This window comes from Megalops cyprinoides, chromosome 1 (genome assembly GCF_013368585.1).
Source record: "Megalops cyprinoides isolate fMegCyp1 chromosome 1, fMegCyp1.pri, whole genome shotgun sequence".
In the NCBI taxonomy this organism is placed as follows: Eukaryota; Metazoa; Chordata; class Actinopteri; order Elopiformes; family Megalopidae; genus Megalops; species Megalops cyprinoides.
Genome location: NC_050583.1, coordinates 59567222 through 59584712, shown reverse-complemented (window position 1 = coordinate 59584712; position 17491 = coordinate 59567222). Strand labels below are relative to the sequence as shown.

Genomic DNA, 17491 nt, shown 5'->3' with positions numbered 1-17491 from the left:
TTTGTCTTTGCTACTGGACTATGATTAAAAATTGCCTTTTCTAAAGCATTTTGCTATTGATGAGCAAGGCATGCCATTGAATTTTTGCAGATACTGAGGATATTCATGGATGCAGGAGAGACGCATGACAGGGGGGAGAACAAGTATCACCTTCTTTGATTCATGAATAATACTGACATCAAGCTCACATTTCTGCTCCTTTTAATGCAACTGAATATGGTTTACAAATAGAAAGCCTTACCTTGGCAAGTCAAATAAGGCCAAATGTAAAATCATCATAAAAGAAAATGACAAATTGAGCAACTCTTTTGCAGACACGACACTTTTCTGCCAAAAGAAGAACTGCTAAAATTGGCAAAAAACAACAGGAAGTATCATGTCATCAAGAGACGTAGAGGGTGTAAAGACAGACCAACACCCCATCTCTCATCAGAGTTTGGTCTAGATGCCGGGCTGTTCAAATACCAGCTCTTTATTCAACATGGATCATGTTTTCACCTCACTTTATATTTTCTACATCACACTCTCTCCCATGTCAGTCTTTGAAATTGGGACAAATTAGGGCACTGTATTTACAGTATGCCATGTTCTGAAGTAGTACAGGTGGTCATGGAAATTTGTGAGACTACATCAAACCTTTCTGCTAACATAGCCCAATGTCAAATGCTTTGTGTGAAAATTCAGCTACCATCTGCACTACTCCAACAAAAAATATGAACAATATAAAAAGTCGCATGATGAATAATACTTTTAAAGAGAAACAGGAAGTGCCTGATTTTTCATTTCCAAAAATTTGCAATGCAGGACAATATTTAGAAATTCTGCTAGTGTGACGCATATGTAGCTGTTTCCTCTGCAATTTCACATTCGTGATAGACAGCTGATTCTAATGACTCAGACATACCAATGAGATAGGGCTTAAACATGATAATCATAAAACTTGGATACATTAGCAACTTCCCAGTCTGGCGTAGTGCAGTCATTGGTCACTCAACCATTGGTTTTGGTTCTCATTTTCAAACGAGAATGCTCAGACGTATTCAATTATCTGGTCTTCATCATAGCAGTCACCGTCATAGATGCAATTTCATTAATGTAGAATGAATGCGCTGCGCTGAACGAAATATAGCAGAAACCCCTGTTGACAATGATGGGAGACAATGTATTACATTCATGATTAACATACGTAGGTAACATCAAGCTCTTCTTTCACTGCTGTGTTTTACCGCATCTCTGCTCTTGTGGGACCAGAGTGCAGAGATGCATCATGATTTATCAAATAGAAAGAAAATGTAGAATGGAGGTGAATTTTCTTTTAAGCTCCATTCAGATGAGGCTCATGTGAGCTCTTGTTTGTCACTGAGCCAGCTGAACTCATTCTTGATGAGACTGTGGAAAATACTGAGGAAAAATCACTGTGCTGACACAAAATGGTAAGAGCAGCTGCTGATGGAACTTATGTCACTCGTGCAAGCTTTATGATTCACAGAAAACCGCATTAAGCCAGCTGTCATGTTTCTTTACAAGCCATGAGAGCTCAACCTTTGCTCAGATTATAATTACCTAAAAGACATATATACAAAGAAACATAAATATACGATGAAAATCTCATATGCGGTAGTAGTAGCATGCAACCATTGGGAAGGTATTGGGGAGTGTTTGCCAGTTAACTACTACAGTATTTTGTTGCTTCTTTTATTCACAGGTGGTAAAGCAAATGGCAAACCCCTGGATCATCATGCAGGTATCGTGTTTGACAGTCCAAATGCTGCCCCCAGTCCTGGGCCTGTTTGAGCTACGGGTCCCTGCAGAGACGTTCTACTGCATCAGCACCCCTCTGTCTAATGTACATATAGCATGATTATAGGTATGATAATAATGCATAGGCATTTCTGACTGAAAATATTGAGTGATTGTTATAATTGCACCTAGTCTGAAAAAGATCCATGAATCTGGCGTTTCTCATTGATATGATGAACTGAAATAATATAAAAGCTTGGCTTCATCTCTGTCGATGAACAGTCTTAAAGATATCAAGAACAAACTAGCAAAAATGTATCCATGTCTGTCAGAGGCTACAATGTTAAACTCAGTGCTTTAATGAAATTTGACTTTGTACATATACAGCTCTCATGGTCACGATAAACACCAGCTGAAGTGAGGTTGTGGTTTGGACCACTGGAGTCCTTTCTCCAGTGGGGACAAAAAAATGAGTACAAACACACCCAATACCTGCACACATTCTGGTCTGTATTGGATTCAGTTCAAACCAGTATCCAGCCCCAAGGAAAATGCATCTGAAGCATTTTGCCTTTGACTTCTGCCAAAGAGCACATTTACAATAATAATGACAAATCTCATGCTGCATGTTTCAGAAGGTACGTCACCCCATTCCTCAACCCAGAGAGAAAAAAAAAGCATTGCATGATTTGAGCTTAAAAACAGATGCAACATATGGTGCCTGTTGTAAAACCTACACAAAGGTTGCTACAGAGTCATCAGCTACATTTATTTATTTTATAACATGTAATTATTTTTTCCAATAATTTTTGATTTCCTTTATTACTGATTGGTCTCTTCTGGTCTTTGTGACTAGATGCTAACCCACTCACAGTTTAGCAAAGAAAGTTTGATTAAATATTGAAATCCTACTGGCTGATAATTGACTATCAATGATCAGCTGTCTGATGTAGGTCCTCTATGTTTTTACCCCACATAGTGTCGCCTGACCTGTTACCACTGTGCCATAACAGTCATGTAGCTGTTTTCTTCCAACTACACACAGATGGTTGTGGAGAAAATTTAGCAAACCTTGTGCTGAGCACAGCCATTAGCCAAAAAGTTTGAATGGATGTGTGACCAAACTAATTCATAGCTTTAAGTAAGTGAAACAAAAGTTCTTGCCTAGAGTGTAGACTTAATGTTTTTATCATACAGAAGAGTTGTACTCAGAAAACGCCAAATAGGACTGAAACAACAAATCATCTGCTCCTCTAGAGAATAATAGTTCCCTTTATCCTCTTGTTGTAGGATATAAGGCAGATGAGACAACTGTGTGGACTCCTCTCTGTCCAAAGTGCTGGTGCTTCAGCTCTGGTGTCCTCAGATGCACCTTTCAACATGGGTGTGCCCAGGTTCTTCCTGTGGGTCTGCCACAAAAGCCACCAGCAGGAGGGGCACTTCCTCTGCCATCACACACATCCAGGAAATATGCAGCAACCCTGAGCTGTGCCAGCAACAACAGAGCTGACAGTCACACAGTAATGATCATGTTGTTGGGCTTTATCACAGTTAAAGGAAACAGATCACTACTTTGGCAAGAAACTATGACACAAGATAAATCTTACTGCAACTTCAGGGAACATCAATATGATGAGGCATATTGCTAAATAGACCATTTTCTCGCAGAGCATCTCTGAATATGCCACTGGATCAATTTGATATACAGTCAAACTAAGACAGTCCATGCAATGAACTCATTCCCTCTCAATCCAATCGTTAATTCATTCTAATCTGCCTGCAGCCACCCCCTCCCAGCAATGGCCCCATAATTTAAATTCACTTTAAATAGGGATGTCAACAGGTTGCCCATTTTTTAACTAGGTTAGTGTCTGACTGGCCCATTTAGGCAATTGCACAAAGGTCAGAATTTGTCCAAGAAGACAAATAAGACACTGCAACAATGTTGTGCTTCTCTGTGACATTTAATTTCAACTGATGCTCTGATGTCTTGTAAATCAAATTCAAGGACAAAGATTTAAGCAGGATGTAGGGACGGTCTGCTCCCCTCTGACCACACACCACAGTGTGAGGGAAGCAGCCAGTACACTTACTGCAGATGCAGATGAATTCAGTGCAGTAAATCAAGTATCAGACTGGGGCAGCAGGATTCATTTTCAAAGGAAACAAAGCAGCGTGGTTCATATAAACATTAATTGAATGTACTAGTGTCCATATCTTTATCCACCAGAATTGTCAGACTCTCTTTTACTGTGTCTTAGAAATCAGTTCCTTTATTTTGATCTTCATCGTTCCCACTTCTACTTGCCATCCCATATAAATTCAATTCCAGTGAGGCCAGTGTTACAATGGGAAGAGAATTGATTATGGTATGGTATTGAAAATGTGATCTTCATTAAAAGTCATAACAGAGGGTCTTTTACATTAGGTAGTTGAAAGTACTTTACCAACCAATTCAAGTCAGGGATAGCAAATCTATTCAGTTTTTTTTCTTTTTTTCAATTTATGAAGGCTGGGGAAGAATTCTTTGTCAACAACAGACACGGATAACTGACAAGCAATGTATTAAGTGAAAACGAAACTCTCCAGTCGTAATTTAGGATTAAAGTAAGATATTATGGTTTAATTTCATGTAGTTTCCACAAATCCCTCCATAAAGATAGTCATGTTTAAATGAGAAGTGTATAAACATATGTTGATAGTGTCCACCAGTGGTAGATACACGGAACTGGTGGACACTATCAGCATATATTTACACACTTCCCATGAATCCCTCCATAAAGATAGTCATGTTTGAATGGGAAGTGTGTAAATATATGTTGATAGAGTGGCCACCAGTGGTAGATACACGGAACTGCAAAACTCAGATGTTTGAACTCTAGATTTGTTTGCTAAGAAAAATCTCTTTTACAAGAATCCCCAGGCCAATTGTTTGTATTCCCACCTCAAGACTTTGATAGCAGCCCTTTCTATAAATATGCCTCTCCTTGATCATAGCCTTCATTTCTCACCTTTTCTGGTGAAAACTTCATTAAACATTGTGAGCAACAAGAATATGAAGTAAAGGTTAAGAATAGAATCAGGGTGTTAGAGAACAAGTTCAGTGCAAGCACAGCAATACTTTTTTATAGTTAATCTAAAGACCAGTGGTAATGTCAGCTTTGTGTGCCATGATTCTGTGCTTGTTGGCACCTGTCAAAATATCTGACACCTTCAATTGGCCATGTTTAGAGTCCTAGCACTGTCTTAGAAACAGATTTGTTCCCACAGTCTTTGACAGAGCATAGCAAACCAACAGCAGCACAACTCTTCACTCAGTAATTCAATGTCGGGAACACAGTTTGAGTTGCTACAACTACGGTGTTCTGTTTTGTCAGTTTACTTTCTCTGTTTAGTGGAATATTTTCTTTGACAGTGGTGGGCTTTTAGACACAAGAGAGGGAACATATTAACGTTGCTTTGTGGCAATTTTTATTTCTTTAATCTTTGTTTAACCAATGGGACATGCTATTATTATTACAACATATTATTACTGCCATCCTCTCTGATCCATGTTTACAAACTGTGTTTAAATATTCACTACTTTGTAAGGACACTACTTTCACTACTTTGGCTGGAATTACTATCACATTACATGTATACCTTTGTAAATCAAAGGACACCATTAATTGGTTTGATTAATTACAGCTTTGTCTTATACATTTTAACTAATTACATTTTAAAGACTATCTGTTCAACGAAAATCTGAAGTCTTACTGGCACACTTGAGTGTTGCTAGTTGGGAATTTTTGCCAAGGTGGTATGCAAAAAGAATTCGCTCACACCTTCTTCTTCAAGTCAAAAAGCATCTATCTGTTAGAAGTGAAGCTGGTGTGAAAGGGGCTCTGAGTATTAAGATATACTGGATATACACAAGACCTAAACATGTGTAGTGTAATGTAGTGTAGAGTGACAATAATATGTTAATAATCAAACAGCATGCATTTGTGGTATCAAAATAGGTTTTATTCTGCAGAGGCTGTTGTCAAAACTGCTTGTAAATTTTGCATATAAACATTTTAAAATTTGGACATATTGTTCAGACTATGCAGATTGTACAAAAGTAACATTCACAAAGTAGTAAACTTAGTTTATCGAATTCCAATTCCTCCTTTTGCATCACATTTCTAATCAAGAAAAAAGTATCACCAACCATCATCACAACCACCTTTACAATAACAACTTCAAATGACTTGATCAAGTATGCAAAAAGCTCTTAGAATGACATATATCACATTATTGGGATAAAGCATGCATGTCTTTTTGCTGTTATGATGAATCTGTAAGGGTATTAAAAGAAACAGGTTTCTGAGATAACTGCATCCTCTACAAATGTACTTCATACACTTTGTCAGATTACAATGAAAACATCAAAGTATCATACCACAGAAACCCAAGTCTAAAATATGGTAAACTGTACAAATCTCAGATTTGAAACTGAATCAAACCATCAAATGTAAATCCCGTAACTAAATGTACTGAATGTCTGTCTTGAGATATGGAATTGTATACCAAGACACACAGTGGACATCAATGTTGGACACACGCTTGGCTTTGTATGAATTTGTGTATGCTTTATACATTGCATGTTCCTAAGTGTTATATGCAAAATGGCAGTTTGCAACAGACAAAGCTCTTAAAAATAAATGCATCAGTGGCAGTTTAGATTTTCAGATAATGAGATCCCAGTGAGAGCTATTTTTGGAGAACTGTCAGAAACGTCCATGCACAGCGGCAAGCGTGCTCCCCCTACTGACTGATTCAGTTCCCTTGCTTCTCGCTACAAATAATCCAACAGGCCTGGAGAACAAACTACTGTAGGAATGGATCTGGGTAGAGGAGAGAAGCTCTCTTTCAAAGGATGAGTTATGTATAATTAGCACCAACCTGCTTTTATGTGTTAATAACAGAAATTCTGCATTTAAAGAATGAGATCCCCTTCAAATTAGTCCACACCCCTCACTCCTCTACTGGCTGTATCCCTCACTGTGCAGCCTAACTGTAGAAAAGGAAAGCATTTGCAGTGCATTCACAGCTTAAGCACCGATCTCAAACACTGCAGCAACCAGGCAGGTACACAAAGTAGATGAGGTTTTTTTTTTTTGGGAAAAATCTCTATTATCAATGTAGTTTGTACCGCTTTCATTCAACTCAACCTTATTTTTTTGTGTGTAATATAAACCCCATTCATTAGATGAAGGGAAAAAAAAAACCTTTCCAGAAGGTTCAGTGTGGATAGAAACTTTCATCCACCCAGTTTCTACAAAATTAAACAGACTGAACAGAACATTCTGATTACAGGCATTGGGGTATTACAGGCAAGTTTTTTTCAGCAACAATTTGAAATTCCTTATTGGAAAACTCTGAGAGGGTAGTGCAATTCATACTTAGCATAGCCTGCAATGAACTTAAACACTTGAAGTAGGTTTACAAAGAACACAGATTTGAAACATGTGAAGGGCACCCAGGGCTATACTATGATAAATATAACCCAGTGAAAGTGATCCTTTGGACATACCAGCATTTACAAGCAAACCTTATTAGCCATCTCCATGTTTAGGGCTTCAGCATATTCTACCAGGATTTATGAATATAACAATGAGTACAAATTTTAATTTTTTTTTTTGTTTGTTTAAAGAGTCTAGCCCTGTTCGCCCTCTAGTGTTCAACCTGTCTGTAGTGTTTAACTGTGCTCCAAAATCCTTATAAGATATGTCTTCAAACAATTCAACAGTAATTCAACAGTACAACCAATGTTTGTGCATGTGGAAACTACTGCACACAACTTACATATATTTCAACAAGTAATACAGGACGATTTTTTCTGGATTCCAAAAGCTTCGTTTTCAGTGAGACCTTAATGCAAATCATGGAATTAGTAAAGGTATATTAAACAGATCACATTTGATGATGCATGATGCTGTTTGTTTCATTTCAGGATTCACTGTTAACTAAAAGCTAAATCACTTACTCCTACTGTTAAACTGTCTATTGCTGCAATGTTGGTACTCCAATAGTTTATTAATATAACAAAAACAATTACTTAATGAGAGTAAGCAATGTCGCATTCCAGATGCTCAATTTGTGAATTTTCTTAAAAGCTAGCCAGTTAATTCCAGTTATACAAATAAAAGAATAATACACAGAGCCAAATGATTACCCCTCTGAGTGTAAATGCAGATTAATCAGAAAGATGTATGTCACCAAACAAATGTAGAAATTTGCAAATCCAAAAGTTGCATATAAAATGTATTGTTTGAGTCACCCAATAATGATGTACACTTTTAAAAAAATGTGGCTACTTTCACACTGCATTCATCACATTCAATTTACTTCCATTCCAGTAGTACTTAAGCATTATTCATAATCTGCAGCAGTATTTGAGGCAGCATTTGTAAATTTCAGTTTGAATACTTACCTGTCCCGTTTTGCAGAGCTGACACGCATGACAACTTCATTCAAGAACTATCTTGCCACATTCCATTAGCACTCTAAAGACCTGTCAGAAGTCAGCTCCATCATTTCTACCTTTAGAAGAGGAAAGTTGAGAAAGCATGCCACAAAAACTCTCCAGCAGACAGACCAGGAGGGCCTGGGCCTTCAGGCCCCCGTTCTCAGAGCGTGGCGTCCACTTTGGAGTCCGTTACTGTGGAGCGAGCTGCTTTCCTGTGCTTCTCTGCCCTACCCAGGGAGTCCAGCAGCTCCTGGAAGCCTGGCTCACTCTGAGTCCTGCCATGGGAGGCGCTGTTGTCCACAAACATGTTGGGAATGTCCTGGCCGAAGTAGATCTTGCTGTTGGCTGCAATCGCCTGGTACTTCATGAGCTCTAGGTACTCTGGAGTCAGCTTCAACTGTATATGTAGACAGTGCAAGGATCATGAGACAGGAAAAGACAATGCATACACGTTATGCATTAAAGCATGAGAAAGCGGTCACGTGTTAACATGTTTAAAGTACTGAATGACAATCACTGAATATATATTTTTCACACTAAATTCTGTATGATAAAGAAGTTCGCACACTATCTTTCAAAACTATGCAAAACGTTATTAACAGGGTATGAGTACGGCCGAATGTTTACCCTATTAGCTTCAGCTAGCCGCTCTGCTGTGTAGTACTCTGCATCTGCCCTGGCCTTTTCTCTGGCCAGAAATGCTGCATCTGTAACAACAACAACAAACCCTGCCAGTGTTAACTTGAGCAGTTCATGTATGTTTGAAAAATACAGCATGGATGGAGGGAGGGAGACAGTCTGGAATAAAGAGTTTCCCCTAATTGCCTAGACTTATAATAATAATAATAATAACAATAATAATGATAATAATGATAAACAAACCCTCTATTTCAGAAATCCTTTTCTCAGTTTCTTTCTCCATGACTTTCTGCTTGAAATGAATTTCAGCCACTTGGGCAATCTTTTGGGCCTCTGAAAGGGAATGTTATTAAAAAACAAATGTTAAGGGAAAAAGTCATGAATACACACTGCACTCAAGATCTGTGTCAACTAGGGCTGAACGATACAGCCATCACGATGTATCGCACAGCTATTTTCAGCGCAATAACAGCTGTCCCCGGTATGTGGCGTTAGGTTTTCTTCCCGTATGTTTTTCAGTGGCTGCGGGTGAGCTGGAAACAGGGGAAGCGGAAACACTACCTTTAAATCTATCATTACTTTCAGCCTGCTGCCCCTTTATCCTCCTTGATTAACAACAAAACGAATAATTCACAGAATAATTGACACCAATCGCAAATACATGAGCAGGCTCGCGAAACAGCGGAGGGCATTTATCGATGTAAATTACGGACAGCTGTTACTGCACTAAAAATAGCTGTGCGATACATCGCGATGGCTGTATCGTTCAGCACTAGTGTCAACAAACCAACCTTCAAAGCTGAAGCTCTTTAAGCAACACTGGTGTTTCCATGTGACCACTTACTGATGAAGGCGGGTTAAAAAAGTCAGAATATCCAGAATGTATGTAAATTAACACAGAATTAAACAGCTGTATCTATCTATGAATCCGCAGGCTACTTTGAATGGTATTATGTGCAAATGTGCTATTCTAGTTCAACCCAGTATGGTGGTTTCCATTTCAACTGATGAAGTGTCATCAACAGCTTAAGTGCTTCAGTCCCAAACGCAAAACTTTTGTGCTTCCTCCCTTTGACATAGGAAGAAATCCTGCAGCTGGTGCTGTTGCAACTCCTGCTTTGGAGAGGGTGCAACAAAAGGGCTGTTTCAAATGCCGAGTACAGCACAGGTAGCATAATATTTATTTTCCAACATATCAACTATTGATGATATTTGAATAAGACTGCACTAGTGTCCCAAGTAGACACTGTCAGCCAACTGCAACGATTAGCAGGGGATTAACCTTGGGTTTATTCAACTAGACCACTGAACTCCATTACAACCGCTAATCTCATAGATTACCAATGATGGCCTTCTTCCTCTCGGTCTCCGCCTCCTTCTCCACCACCTTCTGGGTCTGAGCGGTGATGAGCAGCCGGGTCTTCTCTGCCTCCCTGCAGAAGGTAACATGGCCGGAGGTAAGGTGCATTCCTGACAAAGCAACACTCACTGCCCTACTCAGCACCCCCCCCCCCCCCCCCCCCCCAAGACATGCAATGTATACAGCAAGTGGTCTTTCAGAATGCCTCCTTATTTTCTACAAAACAAGCTGCAGTTAAAAAGATTTTAAATACTAACTAAAAGTAAACCAATGGATAAAATTAGCATGTCCTAATGCCATTTCCCTTTTCAATTCCTGGCACTGCAGAAATTCTGAGGAGATATGCATCAAAAATTATTAATGGATCATGATGATTTCACATACAGTGGCAACTGACATCGGCTGTTTTAAGACCATTTGCGAAAATAATCTTACAATATTGCCTCTATAAAAGGGAACTTATTGCCTCATTTGGCAATTTTGTTCATCTTACTAAGCAATCTGTAGAGTTGTATACACTTCAATGGCTAAACACAGCTTGCGTGTCTATTTAGTAAATATCAGGAACATAACAGACAGCTCAGAGCCAGTTTTTTCACTGTGAAACATAAACAATCCTTCAGTAAATCTTCTGTCCATCCTGCTTGAATATCAACTATTTACTGCTTAACTGTTTTGTACAAGCACATATTAAGCTTGCCAAAGCCAAAAGAAGCATGTCTTGTCTTACTCACATCAGTTCAAAATTCCTTCTTATAGCCTCTGGAATTTTGGGCTTAGTAACACGGACAGCCTATGATTAAAAAAATGAATTAAGTCAAGCAAAAGTCTTGTTACTATTACTCTTACATGTTTATGAGTCCTAAGTACAAAAACATTCTACTGTGTCCTTTCTAGAATGTCAATCAACTTCATACTTCCGTATCATTCTGAACCAACACCTACAAGTTGTGTAAATCTTTAACAGCTCATGCTAGCGTAAGTAACCTTTGATTAAATCTGCCGTTGCTTCAGTAATGGTCCCTAAGGTCTTGAAATAGCATACTTTATTTCTGTTGAAATTCATGCTCTAGGAAATGTTTAAAATTTCAACTCACTTGGATAGTGAGACCGGGCGCCATGACATTCAAGTCCTTCTGAAGGGCAATCTTGAGATTCTCATCAATAATGTCTGCAAACGCATCAAGAACGATAAAGATCCAACACGTCCCCAAGTGAAGGTAAGTCCACATATAATGCAATTCAGAAATGATGTTCAATGAGGCAATGCTAGATAAGACAAAGGCACTGTAAATAAATTATTTTGCAATACTTTCCCCACTACTTACCAAACAGTTCAATGTATACCTCCTGGAGGGTGTGAACACTGCAGAACTGATTCAGCTCATGGTGGATCTTGTTAAATATTAGTGTCTTGTCATAATCTGCGGTGTAGTTCTTCACGATGTCAATTACTGAATAAACAAAGGCAACAAATACAACATGAAAACTTTTTCTTTTTTCAAAATGGATTCAGGAAAAAAAGACGGGAGTTACCTACCTGCTGAAGGAACCAGCATGTTGACCACTTCAATTCGATCGAAGTAGATCATGACACCCCCACTGTTGAAACAGTTAACATACTGTTCACACCAGAAAATACTCAAAAGTGCATGATAACTTGTCATTATGTGATTAACAGCATTTTTTGTTTGAATAAAAGTAAACAACTTGGCACAGCTAATAGCCATTTGTTATATTTTCATCTGGTACTGAGTGAGTGCTCGAAGTGCCCTTGTATTCGTGCCATGAAATGTCAAAGATGCTCTTGAGTATAATAACACTGCTGGCACACAAACATATTTCACTTATTTACTTTTCAAAAGCCAAAAATCCTTTTATGATGACCTCAGTTGGAGCTGGAACACGACAGATTGCTTGAAATCACAACCTTGCCATGTTTGTCCTTAACTATTATTCCTTCACGCACCATGGGATACACAACACACTAACAGTCCCCAGTCAAGATTTGACATAGAGGATACAATGATACTGCTCCTTGGCTTTGCTCAAATGCTGTTGCAAGAGTCATTCTTCTGTTGTCTGTTGTAACTAACTCCCCAGTGACCACCAATCAGATCACCTACATGGCTTAATGTTACAACTGGGAGCAACACATTTTCTTCAGTCAAAATACAGCAGATCAAAAGCAACCAGTGCTGTACCTAGTTCCACAAGGCACATTCTTTATCTCGTCTGTTTGGAGGGTTGTCTGGAATATAAAGAAAAGCAATCATTAGTACTTGGAAGTGCAAACTCAGCGTGGGGATAAATTATGGCAATCGTTAGCCTGCATGTCCTTCTGATACTGTGAACTTCATTGCATACTTTGCTAACCCCCAGTTTTCCTTTTTTTGCCTCTTTTTGTCTCTGATATACAGCTAAAAGGCTCTTAAATATCTCGACAGTTCTAGATAGTATAACAACAAGGAAGCGGGTAAAAATCCAGCTGAAAAAGGTCAAAATAAGGAAACTCAAATCTTTTCATATTTGATCAGGAAAACCTGTCACAGTTGAACTGTGTGAAAATCCACTCTGGGAAAGTGGCAGCAAAGAATCTTGGAGGAAACGTGCCTTCATTTTGGTTAATATATAACACAGCAAACCGTATGAACAAATGTCCCATTTTGGGTGTGTGACAGCAAACACTAGGGGAAATGTGACTGCGTGGGAGCCCTGAGGGGATGTGCCAATACAGAGCAGCTGGAATCCCACATTAATTCTGGCTCCTCTGAGAAAGCAGGAGGATTCTCTGGAGAGAAAGGTCATCCTTGCTGCCAAGCTCTTAATATAGCGGTTTTCTTTGAGCCCCTTCATGCACGATACAGAGGTCACAGGATGCATTATCGTCTATCTGCTGACTTTCGCATTATCGAACACAATTCCTTCAGATAAAGAGTCCCTTGGGAGTAAGCATGTGACCTTTAAAAACAAGGGAATATTTACAACGGACCTGGACAGATCGGTATGTGGTGATGAACGGCAGCATGATGTGGTAGCCTGGGCCATTTGGAGTAGTAAGAAGAGCGCCTCCCCTGAAATGAGGGGGAAAAGAAAAACATGATTCCACCGTTAAATCAATGGCCCAGAACTGAGACACTCCACCTCTGAGCATATTTCCTTACCTTCTGCTCAAGTGCACCTGACTTTAAATTTACAGACAAAAAAAAAAAAAGTGTTTACTAAAATGGCCTCGATAGCTCACTCCCGTTGGTTACACATGATAAACTCATCTTTAATTTAGTTAGTTTGGTCTAACTGCACAAGAATATTTGATCAAATCCTTGGTAACAGTTGCAGTCAGCATCAACAGAAATCCCAACAACTAACGATGTAGCTTGATCTACGATAGCTACCCAACGACTCTCTCCAAAAGACCGATGCTTTGCACAGCTGACAGAATCATAACTATGTGATAACTTGCTTTGTGAAGGTGAGCTTTTTTTTTCATTTTTTCCCACACTCTACAAAGCCTAAATATGGGCCTAGCTAGTGAGCTAAAAACACCAAATGACCTTCAAACAAACCTCACCAGGATAACTTTACGAGATGCCCTTGTTTACAGCCACATCATGCATGTGTAAGTACTCCCTCATTAATCAAGTCTGCAGTCAACTCCCTGCTGCTCAAACTCAACGCACAAGAAAAGAAACCTCACCAAAAGAGACCAGTAATTCAATGACTAAGCTGAAACCAGCATTTGCTTACCTCAGGTCTCAGAGAGAAGGCACGTAAAATAAAACTACATTTCAACCAAGTGAAAAGTACATTCAGCATACAGTCATGTCTAAATCAGTTTACAGGATGGCTTTTCACAACACCTCACATAATTTACATATAACATCACACAAAAATTACACACATCAGGAAAAAAAATTACACAAATGGTCATTACGGAAAAAAAACACAGAGAAAGAGCAGTGAGAAAGCAACAAGTATTGAACACGGCTCACCTGTAGTAAACAGCCAGGTGCCCCTCTTCAATCTTGTGTATTGAGGAATGAAGGAGAATTGCCATCACCCCTGTGACGGTCGCAACTATTGCTCCTACATGAGCCATCGTCATCCTTACCACAGCACTCGCCTACAAGACAATCATTGGGCAGGGGATATTTTTACAGTAAAAGCAATGGTAAATACATGTTCTTTGTGCAATTTGAAAGGAAAGTAGATATGATGTCTGCCCCTGAAAGCATATTAAAAAAAAACAAAAGAGTGTGTCACTGCATAAGTAGGTCAAGCAGATCATTAATCACGGAGTGTCGGCTCCAACCAGGTAAAAATGCAACTGTCAATGCATACAGCACCTTAAATCAACTTTTAAATATCTGCAATGGACCAACAAACCCTACAGACCCTAACTTAAGCAACGCTCTCAGGAGATCAAACAGAGATAGCTGAAGTGTCAATTAATGATTATTCATCTAGCTATGAATGCCACTGCAAACACTGTCTTGATATATCTTCTCTCTTAACTATACCTGTCCAGGAACTAGCACTTTAAAGATTGCAATCTTACCTGTAAATTCCACTCGAACTGAAGCCTTTGTTTAAGATCGCTGTAATTCCCTAGTGGCTACACCAAAGAAAAAATAAAATAAATTCAACATTTATAAAATATAAAAATCTAATTATACTGAATCTTGCTGCTTGCAAGCACATTTATGTATGGTGACATATCCACAGCACATGCAGATAAGCCAGCCAGCTACACTACTACTCTTGCAACGTTGGATATAGCCTATATGTACTAACTAGTATTGGTAACTAACTGAAATTACCTGGCGCATACCAAGCAACAATGAAAATTTGCTCCTCAAGCAAGTTCCTATACTCAGTGATCTGTGCTCTCATACAGTAGCCAAATCCTATAGCTAGTCAGTAACGAAATTATTTAATAAAGCTTGTCTGTTCCTAGCTATTTAAAAATTTTGATATAAATCACATCATCATAACAGAAGTGAATTTACTTGTTAGCCATCTTGCAAATTACAGTTCCATTTAAAATACTTTCAAGTATACATTTGGTGAATAATTCAACATTGTCTACATCTCGCTATTTAACTGACGAGATGAACGAACTAGCTACCCATGAAGATACCAGCCAGGTACCTAATGTTACATGTCTATCTAGCTGAATCGGAGATCCCGTTGATAATAGTCTGCTAGCTAGTCAGATAAAGTAAATAAACTTTGAAATTAACCTGCTAATAGTGTCTACAAATCTTCGAGCTTGCTAGCTAGTATGAATAACGTTCTTGCTGCATGCAGGGTTAAGGGTTTGATCAGCGACTGCGTACGGGTTATAGGCTCTCATATCTCCAATTTGTTCAGAGAGCAAATTATTCAACCCCACTAACTGTTAAAATATCTCAGATTATCCCAGATTACAATAATTACTCCACGACCAACTACTTGGCTAATTTTAGTGCCGTAACTGTGAACCCTTGCTCATCAACTAAAGGCCCATGCATTAACATACTGCGGTTAGCTGGTCAGTTAGCAAGACAGCTAACGCTTCCTTCTTAGCTAGCTAGCTAGCTAACGACAATACACGTTCTGTATTGTTAGCTACTGTGTCTTGACTGCTAACGCGCTAGCGATTAAAGTTTGCATCGCAAAACATGGTGCCAAACGAGCAGCAAACGGTAGCTAGCTAGCCAACCAGCTATCTGAACTTCGTCAACTCTAAATAGGGAACATGCTGAAATAAAATGTTTTGCAGTGGAACATATATACGCAGTGTGAAACCTATTAAACTCACCAGTCTTTCGGACAAGCGGCTCTTTTACCTCACTTAAAATTTAATTCCCGTCTATCCATCCCCTCTTAGCTTTCGCCCCAACCCCAACAGGTTTCAATCCTCAATGACACACCGCACGCACCTACACACTCCAACTAGAAACTACTAACGATCGCGTCTCCTCTTCCGGGTGAAAAGTACAACGCCCATTAAAGGGGACGATTGGCAGCACATTTATTATCTGATAGCAGATATGAGGACATTTGCACAAGTATAAATACTTTCATTGCTGTTAAATATAGAAATGCATGTGTAAATGGCAGAAATCAGTCGAAGAACCCTCTTGATTTAATAATTATAAAGAAAACTCATTAATCCTAAATAGTTGGCTAACGTTAACGTTACCTACTTTGTATGCACTAGAGTGAAATCAATATAAAAATGCATTAACGTAGGAATGCTGTCAGTCATAACCGACTCAGTAAGTCATATGTATCCGCATTTATATAATGTATAAATGGTACATTTGAAATAAACCGATTTCATTTTCACAATGAACGAATTAACGCGCGCAAACTGCAGACAGGTGTCGCGTTTCGTTGTATTCTCTGTGAAAGGTACATTAGGATGCAGTCATGGAACATAAAAAAAAAATCACCAGTCCGTATAATCATGACAAATCTATGAAAAGAAAAGTTTTATTGAGAGTGTATACTTTTATTTCCATAAATGCCATACATTACACTTGATAAAAATATTAAATGAAATAATACTTTGGAATGTTCTACTAAATGCAAAGTAACCATATCTGAATAATGATTACATTCAAATATTCATGTAAGGATGACAATCATACTAGTGGACTCAACTTGCAAATAAAGCACACAGTAAGTGTGCATGAAACTGCAAACCTATCAGATACTGTCTCGTTAAACAATTTTAAACAGGTAGACACAAAAAACACACAAGTAAAATATACAGAAAAATATAATCACTTTGTATCTGTAATATATGGGAAGAATGAACTGAGTTCTACCAGAGTTCACTGCAGTCAGCATCAGCATCCTTTAAAATATTTCTCTTTTTAATGTTTAATCACTTATAATGAAATCAACATACATGTACACAGTTATTTTTCTAGAATCCAGTGACAACTGGAAGATGTTTTAATGACCCAAGGCAAATTATTTCAGCATGCACAACCACATTAATCATCAGTTCAGACCACTGCATACTGCAATGTTATTCTAAGTGTGTATAGTACGTATGCCGTTGATTGAATTCTAACATGAAGTGAGAATCAATAAAATAATGAATAAATAGCCTACTATAATAACATTTGTAAAATCTGTTTGTACATTATTTCGACAGAATTCATTTGTACATTATGTACAAATAAAATATGAAGGAGGATTCAAGAAATACAAAACTACTTTTGACTACTTGTTGACCAAACCTTAAATGACACAAGATTCAA

The 17491-nt window shown here is 38.5% G+C and overlaps 1 protein-coding gene across 1 annotated transcript; it reads right to left on the bottom strand.

Moving 5' to 3' along the window:
* Nucleotides 1-7400: 7400 nt before the first annotated feature.
* LOC118783084 (erlin-1-like) lies at nt 7401-16153 on the bottom strand. The gene is made up of 13 exons (XM_036536773.1): nt 16036-16153; nt 14791-14847; nt 14225-14355; nt 13225-13306; nt 12437-12483; nt 11773-11834; nt 11561-11686; nt 11330-11403; nt 10967-11025; nt 10214-10305; nt 9116-9205; nt 8861-8940; nt 7401-8630 (listed from the first exon to the last, which is right to left on the bottom strand). The coding sequence occupies exons 3-13, from the start codon at nt 14335-14337 to the stop codon at nt 8394-8396; spliced, it is 1062 nt and encodes a 353-aa protein (XP_036392666.1). The 5' UTR covers nt 14338-14355; nt 14791-14847; nt 16036-16153; the 3' UTR covers nt 7401-8393.
* Between the last annotated feature and the right edge of the window lie 1338 nt (nt 16154-17491).

What these genes read in the sequence shown, in the direction of transcription:
- LOC118783084 (XM_036536773.1), bottom strand. Translation starts at nt 14,337, where the DNA reads ATGACGATGGCTCATGTAGGAGCAATAGTTGCGACCGTCACAGGGGTG. An exon ending in AGAAGGAATTTTGAACTGAT is followed by an intron (nt 10,306 to 10,966) that starts GTGAGTAAGACA and finishes TACCTTCTGCAG; the next exon opens with GGAGGCAGAGAAGACCCGGC. An exon ending in GAGGAAGAAGGCCATCATTG is followed by an intron (nt 9,206 to 10,213) that starts GTAATCTATGAG and finishes ATTCCCTTTCAG; the next exon opens with AGGCCCAAAAGATTGCCCAA.